Consider the following 16959-nt stretch of genomic DNA (forward strand, 5'->3'; position numbering starts at 1 on the left):
CCCAGCTGGTTTGCACTCCTTGCTCTCATGCCTTAGTCACTATCCCCACATTTTTGGGATCTGTTGGGACGGGCACCCGCCTACCCCAGGACAGAAAATTCCCTGTGGTGCAGACATCTGGCTCTGATAGGGGATCGTTAAACTCTCAGTTCCCGTTGCAGCATCAACATGGAATGGCAGAGAGAAGAGTGTCCTGTGCAGGGAAGGACACCCACAGCCACATCATGCTTCTTTCTCTTCATCTGAATCTGGAATTTCTCTTTTTAAATTGCCAGTGGATTACATTGCTGTTGAATTTTCACTTTCCCTTGGTTTCCACTCCTGCCCTTACTCCTCTTTATGGTTTGTAGGTTCTCCAAAGATTCCGTGAATATGTGACAGCTCCAAGTCAGCAAAGGCTGTGTGCCAGCTATTGAGAAATGAATGTTCCAGGGCAACCACCCCAAAAGTTTATGCTGCCACCTTCCCAGCTCATATCCCAGGTAACCTCAGCATTAATGTTCAGAAAGCAACAGATTTCTACCAATATCCTTCCACAGGATAAAGTTTAATCGGGTGCCATTCAAAAACCTGAATTCTTATCTATTGGGCATTAGTTCAGGAGGAATTTCCCCATGGAAAGGGTGCTCAGGCCTTGGCAGGGGCTGCCCAGGGAGGTTTGGAGTGCCCATCCCTGGAGGTGTCCAAGGAATTCCTGGAGGTGGCACTCAGTGCTCTGGGCTGGGGACAAGGTGGGCATCGGGCACAGCTGGGACTCCATGGGCTGGGAGGGCTTTTCCAGCCTCAGTAACTCTGGGATTCTGTAGAGCAGGAAACAATACAGATAAAGCACCAACCCTCTAATCTGGAAAGAAAAGCCAGAGTAGGGCTCCTGCCCTGGGATGGGACAGGTCTCTCTGGAGAGTTTTTCCTGTTTTGCCGACGGAGGAGCTGTAAAGTGTGCGGGGACAGGCAGTGTGGTGGAGACTGGGGAGCAAAGTGGCAGCCAGGCAGCCCCTGGAGCAGTCCCTGGTGCCAGCACCCTGCTCTGTGAGGCTGCACCAGGTGATCCTGCTGTGATCCCTGCCAGCCTGGCCCATTCCGTGGCACCTCTCTGGCACAGCAGGACAGAGGACAATAACCCACTGCGTCCTGAGTGTGCCAGGCTGCTCAGAGGTTGCCAGGGGGTTGTCAGCAGCTCTCTGGGACACCTGAGGGGAAAGTCCCAGTGCCAGGCCTTGACTAGAGTGCACAGGAGCTTGGAGGAGCTAGAACACACCTGTCCTTGCACAGCTGCTGCTGCACTCCGAAGGGTCAGCCTCCAAAGGATGTGCACACCAGGATGTGCGTGGAGATGAAATCCGCTGGGAGAGCAGGGCTGCTCCCATCAGTGGCTGCTGGACAGGCCCTGGACACTGCTGTTGTGGTCCAGGTGCTTTCAGCTCTCCCAGCTCCTTCCCAACAGCTCTTCCCTTCAGCCTCTGCCCGAGCTGTAGGTGGGAGGAACACGAGGGTGGCTGTTCAGCATTCACCACGTGAGGGCTGGAGTGATGAAGAACCTTCCTCAGTGGTGCAAGTCATCTGTGCTAAAATATCTGTGAGTAGGCACAGACACCTCCACCCTTCCCTTCTCATTGATCTCACTCATTTGATTGTCTGCATGCTCATGGGCACATCTCTGTCCAAAGCTCCTGACTCAGAAGTTAACCACTGTTATCAGAGCAGGAGGGCAGAGTTTTCCAAGGGCTGCTCGGGAGTGTGGAGCACCAGACCGTTTTTCCATCCCCTCATCTTTCCCCCTTTCTCCTCTCCCACTCATCCACGAGGAGCAGCTGCAGGATTCACTTGCAGCCAGAAGGGAAGACAGGCAGACAGCTGTCACGCTGTGAATCAGATCTTAAACTGTGGTTTGGAGGGGAAGTTTTGAGCTTGATTTCCCACTTGCAGAACAAAGAGCAGCTGCTTTTGACACTTGCGGCTTTGTGCTGATCTGGGACTTTGATTTGCAGTTACAGGTCCCTTGCAGGGAAACAGAATTCAAATAACCAGTGCAAAATATTCTCTTGGCTTCTTCTCATTGATCAGGTCACTGTGAAAATAAACCCACTGTGAAAATGAATCCACTGTGAAAATAAACCCAAATTCTCTATAAAAGGAGAGAATGTTTAAATGAGAATGAGAGAGAGCGAGTGGGACCTCTTGGATCCTGTAAATGGTGTGACTGGAAACATTCTGAGCAGATAGGCTGGCTCCTGCTTTTATTGTATGGAATTTGAAGGCAGCGAGTGCTGAAGAATGAACAGACCTTGGCTTGGGAAGTGTCCGTGTGTGCTGCCGTAGTGAGGGATAGGATGGATTCTTGGCCGGGCTGGGAATGAGGAGAGCCAGCAGTGAGTCACATGGGCCACTGCAGACACCCCAGTGAGTTGGGTAAGAGCTGCAGCAGCACAATTGGAGCAGGCTCGCTGACCTCACAGCTGAGCACACTATTTAAGATCTGGCTCCCAGATGTTGCAGCGGGATCGAGCCAGCTGCAGAGCCAGCCTGGAGTGTGTGAGCCGGGAATATTTACAGCCCCTCGCTGCCCGGGACATGATTGCACTGCTTTTCTTCTCTGCCCTGCTGTGGGACAAGGCTCGAGCGTGGGGCTTCAAGGATGGGGTGCTGCACAACTCCATTTGGTTAGGTAAGAACTAACTTCATTGTCACCAATCGTTTGCTGCGGGGTCGCTGTGTTTGTCCAACAGGGGAAGGATGAGTACCCAGCACTGCAAAACCGAGCTGTGCACTGATATCAGCCAAATCCTGCACTGAAATTTATTGAAATCACTTCACCTGAGCAGTGGCTGTCCCTTTTTACATGCTTAGCATTTTTACAGTTTCACTGAACTGCTGGCAAAGGTAATGATAGAACATTTCATCCGAAAGTATTTTCCTGCAGCAGGAGGTGAAGTGAAAACTGCATTCATTAAATAACAGTTGCTTTGTTTTGAAGGAAAACGAGCCTGAAAAGAAACATTTGCCAAAGGAATGAATTACTTTCTGCATGAGCATACTTCCCATGCCTGGGGTCCTGCATGTGAAACTAAATGATCTGGAAATAATAGTGATAATATTTCCTGGGTTTCTGGAAAAGTGCAGGAACGGGTATGTTTGGGCCATTGGTTTGTTCACATCATTAGCAGCACAGAGAAGATTTCAACAGGGCAAGACAAAAATGCTGTGGGAATAGTTTCTGGTACCTCAAGCGGGTTTCAGGAGCTCTGAGAGTTCTTTTATAGCTCCTTAAAATTATCCAATACAACAGAGAACTTACTCAGGATAGAGCCTCATAAGGATGCCAAAATAAAGGCAGGCACCGAATGCCCTGTTTTCCAGAGAAGTACTTAAAACTCCTTTCTCCCCTATAGAATGTTGTGCATTTCCCTAAGGATTTCCAGGAGTCCCTGGAGCTGGCTGTGCTCAGGTGTCTCAGGAGGGACTGGGGCCATGCTCTGCCAGCTGCTGCAGCCACCACGTGGCCCCAGCCCCTCTCAGAGGAGCCTGCAAAGCACCGGGAACACAAATGAGGCACGGAAATGATCTGTGGTGTTTTCCATTTGGCTGCACATTTTTAATGACTTCTCTCTCCCCCCCCCCCCCCCTTCCCAAACCTTGGGCCATGCCTGTTGTGCCTCCCAATTCCTGAGGGTGCTCAGGTGGGGAGAGCTCCTAGGAAGAGCAGCTTGGCAGCTCCAGGCTCCACCTCAAGCAGCTGCTGTTCAAGAATTTGGGATAACAGGGATCATTTGAGCAGTTTCGTGAATTGAAGTCAAATGGGAGAAAAAGATTTTAAATGCTTTAAAATGGAGCAACTGTGTGCTAATTGGAATGCAGAATAGAATTCTGTTTGGCTACACCTCTCAGCATTTACCATGAGAGTAAATAAAAATAAACCGGGGGGTAAAAAACTGATGGCTTTCTCTAAATAAACAAACCAAAAGAGAAATGCACCATCTTGTGTAAGCACAGCAATAACATTATTGAAATGAACCTCAGAGTGCAGTTAATTGAATCACCAATGGAATTCAGTGACTCCATACATAAATGAAGATAGAATTGGCAAATTCACAGACATCCAGTTCATGCTTCTTTGTATTTCAAAGAAAATAACTTGAATAGTGAAAGAAGTCACCCTAATCTCAGCCTCGCTGTGCATGAGCTCCCCTCCCTGGAATAAAACCTGGGGATGCACAGTGACATCTGAGCTTTGCTTATCTCCTCTTCTGATAAAGAACTAAACCCAAAAGTCAGGAAAATCTCCATTTTACCTTTTCTCTCCACAAACCTTTAGCATATATATAAAATCTTGAATTACTGTCACTCTGGAAACGCTCATGGCTTTTGCATTTTTCCTTGTCACAAAACCTCTCCTGTTCCTCAGCCAGTGCTGCTGCAGCTGCCTCTGTCACCTCCCTGGGAATGTATTCCTGGTGCCAATGGAATTTTAATGCTGCTCATTTTTGCCACCAGCACGTTGTGACCAGGGGTTTATTGTCAGCTGAGGGCAGGGTTCGCACAGTCTTGCCCAGATTTGCTCATAGACTCATTCCAGTGCCAGTTCTTAGTGCCATGGGGTTTTCCAGGACAGCTGCTGCATCTGTTCACAATTCCATTCCCATTCCCACCCCGTGTGTCAGGGGGGTTTAGGGGCTGCACCGACCCCGTTTGGTGGAGTTCTCTGAGTAGCAGAGGCCCCTGCCAGGAGCTCTACGTGGCCACCCTCTGCTTAAAAGTGAAATATTGCTCGTTGTTTAGCACTCAGCATTGGTTTCATGCATATTGCAGGTACTTCATTAGGCCAAATTTCACGCTGCTTGTGTTTGTGTAGGAGAGATTGGCTGCGTTTCACCATCTCCTGCTGCTGAGGGTGAGCACAGGGTCACTGTCCTTGCAGGATCCCGCTGTCTCTGGGCTCCAGGGAGGCATTTTAGGAAGTGTGAGCTGGAAGAAACATGTCCTGTCAGCCGTGGAGCCCATGGCCCTCTGGCACATGCTTGTGCTTGCCAGAAAAATCAACATTTCCTGCAGGTTTATCTGCAGGGCCACGAGCTCACCTCCATAAATTGCAATTCGTGTGCATTTTTCTGTGAATATATGCATAGGAGTATATCCAGAGACATAAATATGTAAATGAAGCGTTAACACTGCTCTGACCTAGGTCTGTGTTTGATGATGAGTTTATCTGCCTGCACAGCCCCACATGGAATTAAGAGGGACTGGGGGGGGTGTGTAGGGGGGGAAATTTGCCAGTGCAAGATCCCATCAGTTAATTAGCATATTCCATTAGGGAATGCTGTGTCATTAAACTGGGACACAGGGAGACAGCAGCAAATCTCAGAGCTGGGGGGAGTAGATGTGTGTGGTCTGTTTTTCCAAAGGCTACTTTTTCATGTTGCAGAGGAATAAAAGAGATGAAAGCTGGGTGCTCCTTGCAGGGTGGTGCTGCTGCTGGTTTCAGCCTTGCAGACTCTTTGAAGAGCTGATCTTTCCAGCAATATTCTGGAAAATCTGGTGCCTGTCCATAGTGATATTTCAGCAGTAAGTAGGGGGAGATATCTTTAGAGAGATAAGATTTGAAAACAATGTGCCAGGTGAAAAAGCCAACTAAAAACGGTGAGATTTTAGTGGCAGCTCTGAGAGCTCAAGGAATACAATCAGGGTATGGGTGTTTTCCAATCACCTTCCAGTTCCCTTCCCTGTGCTCTGCAGGGATCAATAACGTGGATTCCAGGTGTCCCCTGGGTTTGCAGCCAGGCCCAGCCCTGCGCTGCTCACTGAGGGATCCAGCTTTACCACATTCCCAATCCAACACAACATTCCCAATTCTGCACACACAGGGAGCTGATTTATCCTGATTTCTCATGAGCTTACACATGACAGACTACTGAGTGACCGAAAAGTAATACTTCCTATGAATAAATTCTTCATTAGAGTTTTTGTACCAGAACATGCCATTGCCCCCCAGCTGTGGCTTGTTATGGCTAATGGAACTGGCTCCTTCAGGAAGAGTTTTCTATGGAGGCTCTGTTATCCCGTGCCCATGGCAGTGATATTCCCAGTGATGTTGTGAAGGAGGCTCTCACTCTCCTGAGACTGTTGTCAGCATTATAATTTATTTCTCTGGGCACAAGGCCAGTGACTGCAGGCCCAGAAACCACCCTGGCAAACATCATCCTGTGTCTATTAAGGGCTCTCACCATTCCTAACCACAATCCAGCGCTGACCGTGGCTTTCTTAAAAACTCCCCTAACCCAGCCAAAAGCACGGACTCCAAGCATGTCTCTAGAAAATACATTCTTTATTTTTATGCTACAAATAACTTCTGTAAAAACGCTCCCTGCTTTCCATCTTTTCTCGGTCCCGTTGGCTGGGGAGAGCTGCAAGCAGCCATTCCTCTCAGATTATGCTAAATATAAGTGAGACCTAAACAAAAAGCCCGTTCAGATTAGATATGCAGATTGCTGCTGAGACAGATTTCCATACATATGGCATCAGACAAGTGCAACATGCAAAGATTATAAAACTTGTAGCAGCACTGGCAGTTTCTAGGTTTCCTTGGAAAGCTGTTTTATCTCGGACTTGCCACGGCAAAGTAAAAAAAAAATAATGAAGAAAGTGCTTTAATTTTCTGTGCAGCAGAAATGTCAGCCAGCAATTGTTCTGGTCCTGCCCTTTGTGACACACGCTCAGATATTTTTATTTTACATTTTTCCCCCCTTTAATTTCTGCCTCTCCTCTATCCAAGTAGCTGTGATTTCACTTCTTTGGAGATTCAAAACAAAGCTCTGATTCATCTTCCAAAGGCTCTTGGAGTTACAGCCAAAAGGATGCTGTGATAGGGATCCAGAAGGAGCTTCCCCCGAGTCAGACAGGATACACAGAGCTCGGGATGCTGACTCCAGACTGTTCCCAGAACTACTGCCCTCGGAGTCATCCCAGGGGAGGCCTTCCCAGCATTTGTTGACTTTCTGTTGTTCACAAACTCTCCAAGCACTGCCTTGCTCTGTTCTAAACTTGTCCCACACCAAATCCTACCATGGGGTTGTACGCACACACCCCTTTGGTTTACACACATCCCTTTGTGTCACACACATCCCTTTGGGTCACACACATCCCTTTGGGTCACACACATCCCTTTGGGTCACACACATCCCTTTGGGTCACACACACATCCCTTTGGGTCACACACATCCCTTTGGGTCACACACACATCCCTTTGGGTCACACACATCCCTTTGGGTCACACACACATCCCTTTGTGTCACACACATCCCTTTGGGTCACACACATCCCTTTGGGTCACACACATCCCTTTGGGTCACACACACATCCCTTTGGGTCACACACATCCCTTTGGGTCACACACACATCCCTTTGGGTCACACACACATCCCTTTGGGTCACACACATCCCTTTGGGTCACACACATCCCTTTGGGTCACACACACATCCCTTTGGGTCACACACATCCCTTTGGGTCACACACACATCCCTTTGGGTCACACACATCCCTTTGGGTCACACACACATCCCTTTGGGTCACACACACCCCTTTGGGTCACACACATCCCTTTGTGTCACACACATCCCTTTGGGTCACACACATCCCTTTGGGTCACACACACATCCCTTTGGGTTACACACATCCCTTTGGGTCACACACATCCCTTTGGGTCACACACACATCCCTTTGGGTCACACACATCCCTTTGGGTCACACACATCCCTTTGGGTCACACACACATCCCTTTGGGTCACACACATCCCTTTGGGTCACACACATCCCTTTGGGTCACACACACATCCCTTTGGGTCACACACATCCCTTTGGGTCACACACATCCCTTTGGGTTACACACACATCCCTTTGGGTCACACACATCCCTTTGGGTCACACACATCCCTTTGGGTTACACACATCCCTTTGGGTCACACACATCCCTTTGGGTTACACACACATCCCTTTGGGTTACACACACATCCCTTTGGGTCACACACACATCCCTTTGGGTCACACACATCCCTTTGGGTTACACACATCCCTTTGGGTCACACACACATCCCTTTGGGTCACACACATCCCTTTGGGTCACACACATCCCTTTGGGTTTCACACACACCCCTTTGGGTTACACACATCCCTTTGGGATGAAAACACATCCCTTTGGGTTACACACACATCCCTTTGGGATGAAAACACATCCCTTTGGGTCACACACACCCCTTTGGGTCACACACATCCCTTTGGGTTGCACACACCCCTTTGGGTCACACACATCCCTTTGGGTTACACACACATCCCTTTGGGTCACACACACATCCCTTTGGGTTACACACATCCCTTTGGGTTACACACACATCCCTTTGGGTCACACACATCCCTTTGGGTGGGGAGGGATGAGTTTTCCTGACGCTTCCCGCGTGGCACAGGTGAACGTTTCCCCTTCACCTGGAAGAGGAGCAGCCCGAGGTGCAGGGCTGGGGGAAGCTGCTGGGGCTGGGGGGAGCTGAGCTGCAGAGCCTGTCCTGGTTTGTGCCCACAGAGCGAGCAGCCGGCGTGTATCACCGGGAGGCGCGCGCCGGCAAGTACCGGCTCACCTACGCCGAGGCCAAGGCCGTGTGCGAGTACGAGGGAGGACACCTGGCCACGTACCAACAGCTGGAGGCCGCTCGGAAAATAGGTCTGGAAAAAGTCCTGGCACTTTGGGGGCTCCTCCAAAGGGGGCCAGTGGTGTGTTGTCATGTCTGTTGTGAGCTCTGGGGCGGAGAGATGTGTAAACTCCATGGATTTTTGCCCAAGATGCCTACCTGGTAACGGAGCATGATGAGTGCCAGGGCCTCCCCACCCTCCCAGCCAGGAATTCCCAATTCCCAATATCCCATCCAGCCCTGCCCTCTGGCACTGGGAAGCCATTCCCTGTGTCCTGTCCCTCCAGGCCTTGTCCCCAGTCCCTCTCCAGCTCTCCTGGAGCCCCTTTAGGCCCTGCAAGGGGCTCGGAGCTCTCCCTGTGTCCTTCCCTTCTCCAGGTGAACATTCCCAGCTCTCCCAGCCCGGCTCCAGAGAGGCTCCAGCTCTCGGAGCATCTCCCTGGCCTCCTCTGGACTCGCTCCCACCACTCAACATCTTTTGTTTTCATCAAGATATTTTCTCTGCAAGGGAATGAGTTCTGTGCTTGGAGTGAAAAGTGGAGCTGAGTGAGGGATCCGTGGTATTTCCAGTTGATTCCTAATAAGTTCTTCATTCATTCAGAGTGCTGGGAAAACAATGGAAAATATCCTCCACTCCAGACATTTTTTCACTCTGCTGTTGAGTCAGAAGCTGGCTCCCAGCACCAGCACACATGTGAAAAGGGTACTTTTGTTTCTTCTGAGGAACTCAGAGCACTAGGATGCCACAAATATATTCCAGTTCCTCTCCATGAAAACATTGGATGGGTCTCTACCAGAGGGTGAACAACATTGCATTCTTTGGCTGTTGGTGTTAAGTTCTCAGCCACAAAATGCATTAACAGGACCTTTTTGCTTGGCAAGAAATACTTGAGGCATTTCAGGTATTTAAACTTAAATCGAAAGTGTTTTAAGCAAATACTTGGGGATTCTAGCTGTCTGTAGTGTTTTCCTGTAGTATTTTATGTATTTTTAGAACTTAATGCTGAGAACTCTTGAGATGTGATTGAGTAAATTTGTGTGACCTCAAAAGGGAAACAAAGAACACCCTTGGAAAACTCATCCAATGGATAATTTGATTACTAGTGCTGGTAGAGCACTTCAAACTGACTACCCAGGGAACTGTGCAGTCCATCTGCGTTTGATTTTGGCTTTCAGATGAAGAGCCAGTAATCACATTGTGGAGAACACAATTCAATTTTATCCTCTGTGTTTAAAATTATCCTCTCAACGTCCTGTTCTCCCGTGTAGCTCAATTTTTATCCGGCCAATTACACCCAGGTCATTGAGCCATCAGTTTGAGTAAGACTTTGTTGAATAAGAGCAGCCTAGGATTGATCAGATCCACGTCTCATTTTCCCTCTGCTGCAGGTTTCCACGTGTGTGCTGCTGGCTGGATGGCAAAGGGCAGAGTTGGTTATCCCATTGTAAAAGCTGGAGCCAACTGTGGCTTTGGCAAGACTGGAATTGTGGACTATGGAATTCGCCTCAACAGGAGCGAGAGGTGGGATGCCTACTGCTACAACCCCAACGGTGAGAACAGCAACCACTGGGCTTGTCCTCTTTTGTGCAAGGCTTTGCATTTAGCCTCCAATTTATCTGAGTAGTCTGAGGAGTTTCTGCCCATAATCTGAGGGGGTTCTGCCTGTAACAGGCTAAATTTAGTGTTAACCCTTTTTTTTTGTGTCTAAAATAGAACAACTCTGAAAATGAAGCCCTATCTGGGAGTGGCATTCTTAGGAACTTTTCCTAGGGACAAATTCTTGGCTGTGAGGGTGGGCAGGCCCTGGCACAGGGTGCCCAGAGAAGCTGTGGCTGCCCCTGGATCCCTGGAAGTGACCAAGGCCAGGTTGGATGGGGCTTGGAGCAACCTGGGACAGTGGGAGGTGTCCCAGCCCATGGCAGGGACTGGGGCTGGATGGGATTTAAGGTCCCTTCCGACCCAAACCACCCTGGGATTCTATGATTCTGTGACTGAAACTCCCACCAGCTCCCAGCAGTGCTCTGTGTGTAACTAGATGAGGAAAAGTGGATCTACAGAGCAGATCAGAGTTCCAACATGACTGACAAGAAGCTCAGCAGAGACACCTCTCCAGTCCCTCCACACTGCCCTGCAATATTCACATGGCCCCTGGCACACTTCAGCTTGGTGTCACTTCACCGAGCAGGGGAGATGGCGAACGTGGCACCAAGAAGGAAAGCACAGCTTAGCTTGGCTCTGCTGCTGCTCCCAGTGGCCTGGCAGAGCCTGTCCATGACGTCTGCACAGCTGTGCACATTTTGTTTGTGCTCCCAGGGCTGGAGCTTGTTTATGTAAATCGAATAGCTCTGTGGGGTGGGGGCCGTTCCCAGATGTTGCACACACAAAGAGCTGCGAGAGAGGCTCCTGCCCTCGGAATTACTGCATGTGACTTTGTCCTTTGTCAGCCCTCTCCTCCGGCCGCGGGGAGCTGCTGTCCAAACACTGTTTGGTCAGAGCACAAAAGGAAACCCGAGCTGCCAGAACTGCACAGACACAAGTCTCCAGCACTGCAGGGATTTGTAGCTGTGCTCTGTGGAGCCTGGCAGGGCTGTTTGCAGGTGGCACATGAGCAGCCTGGGGGAACAGAGACAAATCTCTGACAGAACTGAGCCTGTGCTCTGCTCCAGGAGGCCAAAGATGGCAAGTGGAACTTGTGGAAATGTTTGGGTGTTTGAAGTGTGCATCCCACCTAGCAGTGATCATGGAATGATGGAATCATGGAATGGGTTGGGAGGGACCTTATAGCCCATCCAGTGCCACCCCTGCCATGGGCAGGGACACCTTCCACTGTCCCAGGTTATTCCAGCCTGGCCTTGGACACTTCCAGGGATCCAGGGGCAGCCCCAGCTGCTCTGGGCACCCTGTGCCAGGGCCTCCCCACCCTCCAGTCAGCAATTCCCAATTCCCAATCTCCCATCCATCCCTGCCCTCTGGCACTGGGAAGCCATTCCCTGTGTCCTGTCCCTCCATGCCTTGTCCCCAGTCCCTCTCCAGCTCTCCTGGAGCCCCTTTAGGCCCTGCAAGGGGCTCGGAGCTCTCCCTGTGTCCTTCCCTTCTCCAGGTGAACATTCCCAGCTCTCCCAGCCTGGCTCCAGAGCAGAGGGGCTCCAGCCCTAAGACCAACTTAGTGGCCTCCTCTGGACTTGATCCACGTGTTTCTTGTGTGGCAGCCCCTGAGCTGGACCCAGCTCTCCAGGTACTGGAGTGTGAGCTGAGCTGGAAAGTTCTGGGCTCATGGACAATGTACAAACCCAGGGCTTAATCCGTTTTAGTGCTCCTAATTCCTGTGCCCTCAATGCCCTGACACAGCCCCTCCCTCTCCCCAGCTCTGAACTGCGACAAATCCTAAATTCAGGCAGGATGAGGTCCCCAGTTTGGTCAGCCCCACTGTCAGGGAGCTGGCAAAGTCCAGATGGCCACTGAATCAAACCAGGAGTGTTTTTATCCTAAAAGGAGTAAAGAGCAGCAGGAACAACAGGAGTGCAACACCAGGTGTGTGATCATGAGCCTGTTTTTGTAGAGGACACACTTGCAAGAGGCTTTTGAAGAGGAAAGGATGAACCTGAGTGTCAGTGTGACTTGCAAGTACAGCTGTAAAGCTTGACAGAGCCAGAAATCCCAAGTGCCTTTTACATAAAACACACAGCTTTGGCCCCAAATCCACTGAAGTCAATGAAAGCTTTTCCTCTGAATTCAGTGAGTTTTGGATCACACCTCTTGCTTCCAAAATATCTTCTTCCCAAAGCTAGGAATGACTGCCCTTTACCAAGTGAATACACGAGAAGCTTTATCACTCTGGATGTTCCTGTGTTATTTCCTACAGATCTCCGGGTCAAAGTGCCTGAAGATTCAACCCACAGCCAGAATTAATTCTTAAACTCTGCTGGTTTTATTTCTCTCTAAGGAAAAGAGTGTGGTGGAGTCTTCACGGATTCCAAACACGTTTTCAAGTCCCCGGGCTACCCAAACGAGTATGAAAATGATCAGATTTGCTACTGGCACATCCGAGTCAAGTACGGCCAGAGGATCCACCTGCAGTTCCTGGAGTTCGATGTGGAGGATGACACTGCCTGTCTGGCTGATTTCCTGGAAATCTATGACAGCTACGATGACATCAATGGATTTGTGGGCAGGTAAAGCCGAGCCAGCTTTAAAATGCAAATGAATGTTTAATTTGTCATCCCCCCCTTCAGAAGAACACTGTTTATAAATGATAAATTATAAAATATACTTACATGAATAATAGAAAACTCTTTTTTGAGTTCTGTAAAAGTCTGAAGAATTCATTGCTACCAAAGACTTATAAAAATTATTTTTCTATATAAACTGCTCATTCTCCTCATTTTGAACAAAGCAATTTGAACAAATGTTTTGTGTGACTGTCCCAATTATTTTTAAATTTAACAGGCTCTCCTCTCCTTATTTCCCTTGATTTTCCCCCTCAGAATAACCTTATCCAATTAACACTGCTGAGGTGCCCCCAATTCCTGTAGCAATATTCCCTGATTTATCTTTCCTGGTAATTTGCTTTAATGTCATTAACACAGACCTGTTCAGAGTTTCAGGGAATTGAGCTTTGCCTTTTTCTGCTTTGTTAAATTTGATGAAAGAAAACTGCAAGACTTTTTATTTATCTGCTTATCCTATTTCTCCAGGAAGAACCCCAGGCAATCTCAAACAGTATTTTGTGTTTGCTTTAATTGAAAGGAGGTGTTAAACTATTAACAAAAATATATTTAATTGAAGTTATTGTCTGCTATGGTTATTTTCTAACAATTCCAGAACAAGGGTTATATTTTGTCTCTCTTACTAGATTTAGTTCCTCCTTTGCTTAATTCTCACTTTCTTTTCTTCAGTGTTACAGTTTTACTTACCTTTTATCAGTCATATTTCGGCATGAAGTGTCTGTATTCTCCAGAACAGAAATTAAAGCAGAAAAAGTGATTAAAAAACCAATTGCTGCCACTTTTCACATCCTCTCTGCAAATCATGTGCAGCAAAGCAAGGATGCAGTCCGTTTGTTTTGCTTTTACAGATAATTTAAATGGACTTTTTTTTGCAATGTTTTTCCTTTCTTAGCCTTGGGTCACTCTTTTCCTTCAGTCCTTGTGGAATTGCTCTTTTTCTTGTTTTGCATCATTTACTTCCTGCAGATATTGAAAACTGGTTCCTCCCCTAAATCTTACCATGGGACAATGACAAAAAATTCTTTAGGCAATCGTTTTAACATAGAATTCCAAACACTGAAGACCTAAAACCAATTTATCCCCTTGAGCCCCAGCAGTGCAGGTCCCCATGGAGCAGGGCTGTGCCAGAGTCCCTGTGCCCTTTAATCATCACCATTTCCATGTTTTTCCAGGTTTTGTGGAGATGAGTTGCCAGATGACATCATTAGCACAGGTAATTTATTTGCACTCTTTGTGGAAAATCAAGCAGGCAATTAATTACTTCTAAATAAATGTAAATCAGCCTAATTAGAGGGCATTGTTTCCTGGGATTAGATTGTGTTCCCTGGGATAGTCTAGGGATAATCTGTGTGGAAACTCATGTTGCTGTCAGAAGGAGAACAGAAAAATTGGATTCATGGAATCATGGATTCACAGAACAATGGAAGGGGCTGGAAGGGACATTAAAGCAGAACTTTCTCCAAACTGAGACAACTGAAGAACATCTGCCTGGTTTTCCATGGAGCTGATGGATCTACAATCCTCCCAGCTCAGAAGCAGAGAGACCCAGGGGATTGCTGGGAAGATCTCAGCAGCTCAGCATGAAAGAGCCAAAAAATATACCTGAAAAAACCTTAAACCCCAAAAACCCTACCTGAAATAGCACGTTTTTATGCCTCCCCACACCCCTAACCTCTGTTTGTGCTTCCCTCGGCCCAGGCAATGTCATGACCCTGAAGTTCCTGACGGATGCCTCGGTGACTGCTGGGGGGTTCCAGATCAGGTACACCACCATGGACATGCCTTCCAAGGCAGGGGATGGCAAGAATGCAACGTCCCAAGGAAAAACAAACTTCTTATCTGGGAAATTTGGTATTATGTGAGCAGAGTAGCCAGACACAGAAACATGTTCTAGAGTGAACCCAATTCAGATATTTGCGTCTTCAGATAAGACTTTTTTTATCGTCTCTTTCTGAATTTTTCTCTTTGGCTTTTCAGTAAGTTTTGTTAATAAACTACACTAGGGAATAAATTATAAAACATGCTTACATGAATAATAGAAAACTATTTTTAGAATACAAGTACTGTAAAAAGCTGAAGAATTCATTGCTACCAAAGACTTCAAAAAATTATTTTTCTATATAAACTGCTCCTTCTCCTCATTTCTTGCACCACTTGAACAAACTTTTTGTGTGACTGTTCCAATTGTTTTTAAACTTAACAGGCTCTTCTCTCCTTATTTCCCTTGAGTTCCACATATTTATTTTTTAGGCTGTTGCCTTTTTTCCTGTTCTCTACACATTATTATTTTTTTTTTAATTAACTGATTTTCTTGAACTCTAAGGGTCTTTAGAGTCAGCTGATTTTTAAGACACATAAATTCATCTTGTGGATGGCCTGGGAGCCTTCCCAGTGAAGACTGGGAAGCAGCACGAAGAGCACGGGATCAATTGGATCCACACTTTAGTTTTATTGCCAGATCAATCAGAAACTGGCCAATGGATTCTGTCAGGGTTTCCTCATCCAGAGAAGAGTTGCTGAAGTCCTTTCACTTCTCTGAGTCCACTTAGTAAAGAATTAAACGGATGGCTTCGTAATGAGAATAAAACTGGTGAGATGAAGCATCAGGAGAAACTTCTCAGCGAGCACCAGCACGTTCAGAAGACACTGTCGAGGTGTTGCACGTTGTTTACACGGGTTTAAGACTGTTCTCGTTTAAATTGCTGAACTTAAATCCTTCTCCATATGTTTTTAACTGAAGCAGCATTAAAGCTACCTCTGTTTTAATCACACCAAGTTTGCAGCGAATTATTTTTGTTTCTTGCCAACGTTCCAGACTTTGAGACATTTTATTTATTTAAAGGAGTAAATAAGTTTTATGTTTGTTTCGGGGTGTTTTCTTGACTTCAGATCTGCTGAAATCTAATGCCCACTAAGAATTTTCATGTGAATCACATTTCATTTGGAGTGTTTGTGAGCTCCTCAAAAAGCATTTCACACAAGAAAGATCTTAAGCTAACCAGCCCCATCTTTGCTTCATTTCTTCTAGTTCTCGATTGTTTAAATTTATTTAATTTCTGAGCTTTTATTGTAATTTCACTGGGAATATAATCCTGTTTTCTGGCTGTACTAGAAAAAAACATTGCAGCTCCTCTCCCGGTTATTTCCAACACTTTATTCATGCTCCACAGGAGCGCCACGAAACAAGTATTCACTACATTTCACTACATTTATGGGCTGTAACCGTATCTAAAATGTGCTTTTTAATCCTGCCACCTTGTGTCCACAATGCCTGTTGTACAATGGCATTCTCATTTTCCAAAATCAACAACAGTGCTTGTTCACAGGGAAGAGAATAAGGAAAAGCACGAGGAGAGATGTTAATATTTTATTTATGACCTCGGGGCGAGGGAGATTTTTTGTTGTTCTTGTTGTTGTTCTTTCTTTAACTGAGAAGCAACAGGTCTTGGGTTGGTATGGATGAGAACCAGGGATACCTGCCAGGAATCCCCATGGGGTACTATTTTGGGAAGAGACCCTTTCCAGGGCGGCCACGCCCGCTGGGCACCTCCAGCGGCACAAGGGAAGCGCTGCCGGTGACAGACTCGGCCATGGACGCGATGCTCCGGCCGGGCTCCATGCCGGACATCCAGGGTTTTCCGCACACTTTGGATTCGCTGCCAGGGCCGCAAGTTCCTATTTCACCGCTGTAGCCCGCAGCCGTCACCTCCATCGCGCCAGCCGGGCCATCCCACACGGGGGTTCAGGGAATTCCGGGCTGTGCCGGCACGTTCCTGAGGAGCTGGAGCGCAGCTTAAGGTTAATTCCCAGCCATTAATTAGGGATTTGACCTCACGTGAGCTGACCTGCAGCTTCCTCCCGAGGGGCAGCTCCCACCTCTGCTCGCTGTGACCAGGGACAGGACCCAGGGGACGGCTGGAGCTGTGTCAGGGCACGTTTAGGTTGGAAATCAGGGGAAGTTTCTTCCAGCAGAGGGTGGTCTGGCACTGACCGGGCTCACCATGGAATGGCCACGGCTCCAAGGCTGCCAGAGCTCCCGGAGCGTTCGGACAACGCTCTCAG

The 16959-nt window shown here is 47.8% G+C and overlaps 1 protein-coding gene across 1 annotated transcript; it reads left to right on the forward strand.

Annotated features, from left to right (window-relative positions):
- Window positions 1-2488: 2488 nt before the first annotated feature.
- Window positions 2489-15631, forward strand: TNFAIP6 (TNF alpha induced protein 6). Its single transcript, XM_069021584.1, has 6 exons — window positions 2489-2665; window positions 8565-8702; window positions 10060-10221; window positions 12615-12843; window positions 14070-14110; window positions 14596-15631. Exons 1-6 carry the CDS (start codon window positions 2572-2574, stop codon window positions 14757-14759), a joined length of 828 nt encoding a protein of 275 aa, XP_068877685.1. The 5' UTR covers window positions 2489-2571; the 3' UTR covers window positions 14760-15631.
- The last annotated feature ends 1328 nt before the right edge of the window (window positions 15632-16959 follow it).

Source organism: Aphelocoma coerulescens, chromosome 7 (genome assembly GCF_041296385.1).
Source record: "Aphelocoma coerulescens isolate FSJ_1873_10779 chromosome 7, UR_Acoe_1.0, whole genome shotgun sequence".
NCBI classification, from domain to species: Eukaryota; Metazoa; Chordata; class Aves; order Passeriformes; family Corvidae; genus Aphelocoma; species Aphelocoma coerulescens.

Bases quoted from the DNA above. Each gene is read 5' to 3' on its own strand.
- TNFAIP6 (XM_069021584.1), top strand. From the start codon at position 2,572: ATGATTGCACTGCTTTTCTTCTCTGCCCTGCTGTGGGACAAGGCTCGA. The intron at 2,666-8,564 runs GTAAGAACTAAC...TTGTGCCCACAG, and splicing joins GCACAACTCCATTTGGTTAG to AGCGAGCAGCCGGCGTGTAT. The intron at 12,844-14,069 runs GTAAAGCCGAGC...ATGTTTTTCCAG, and splicing joins ATCAATGGATTTGTGGGCAG to GTTTTGTGGAGATGAGTTGC.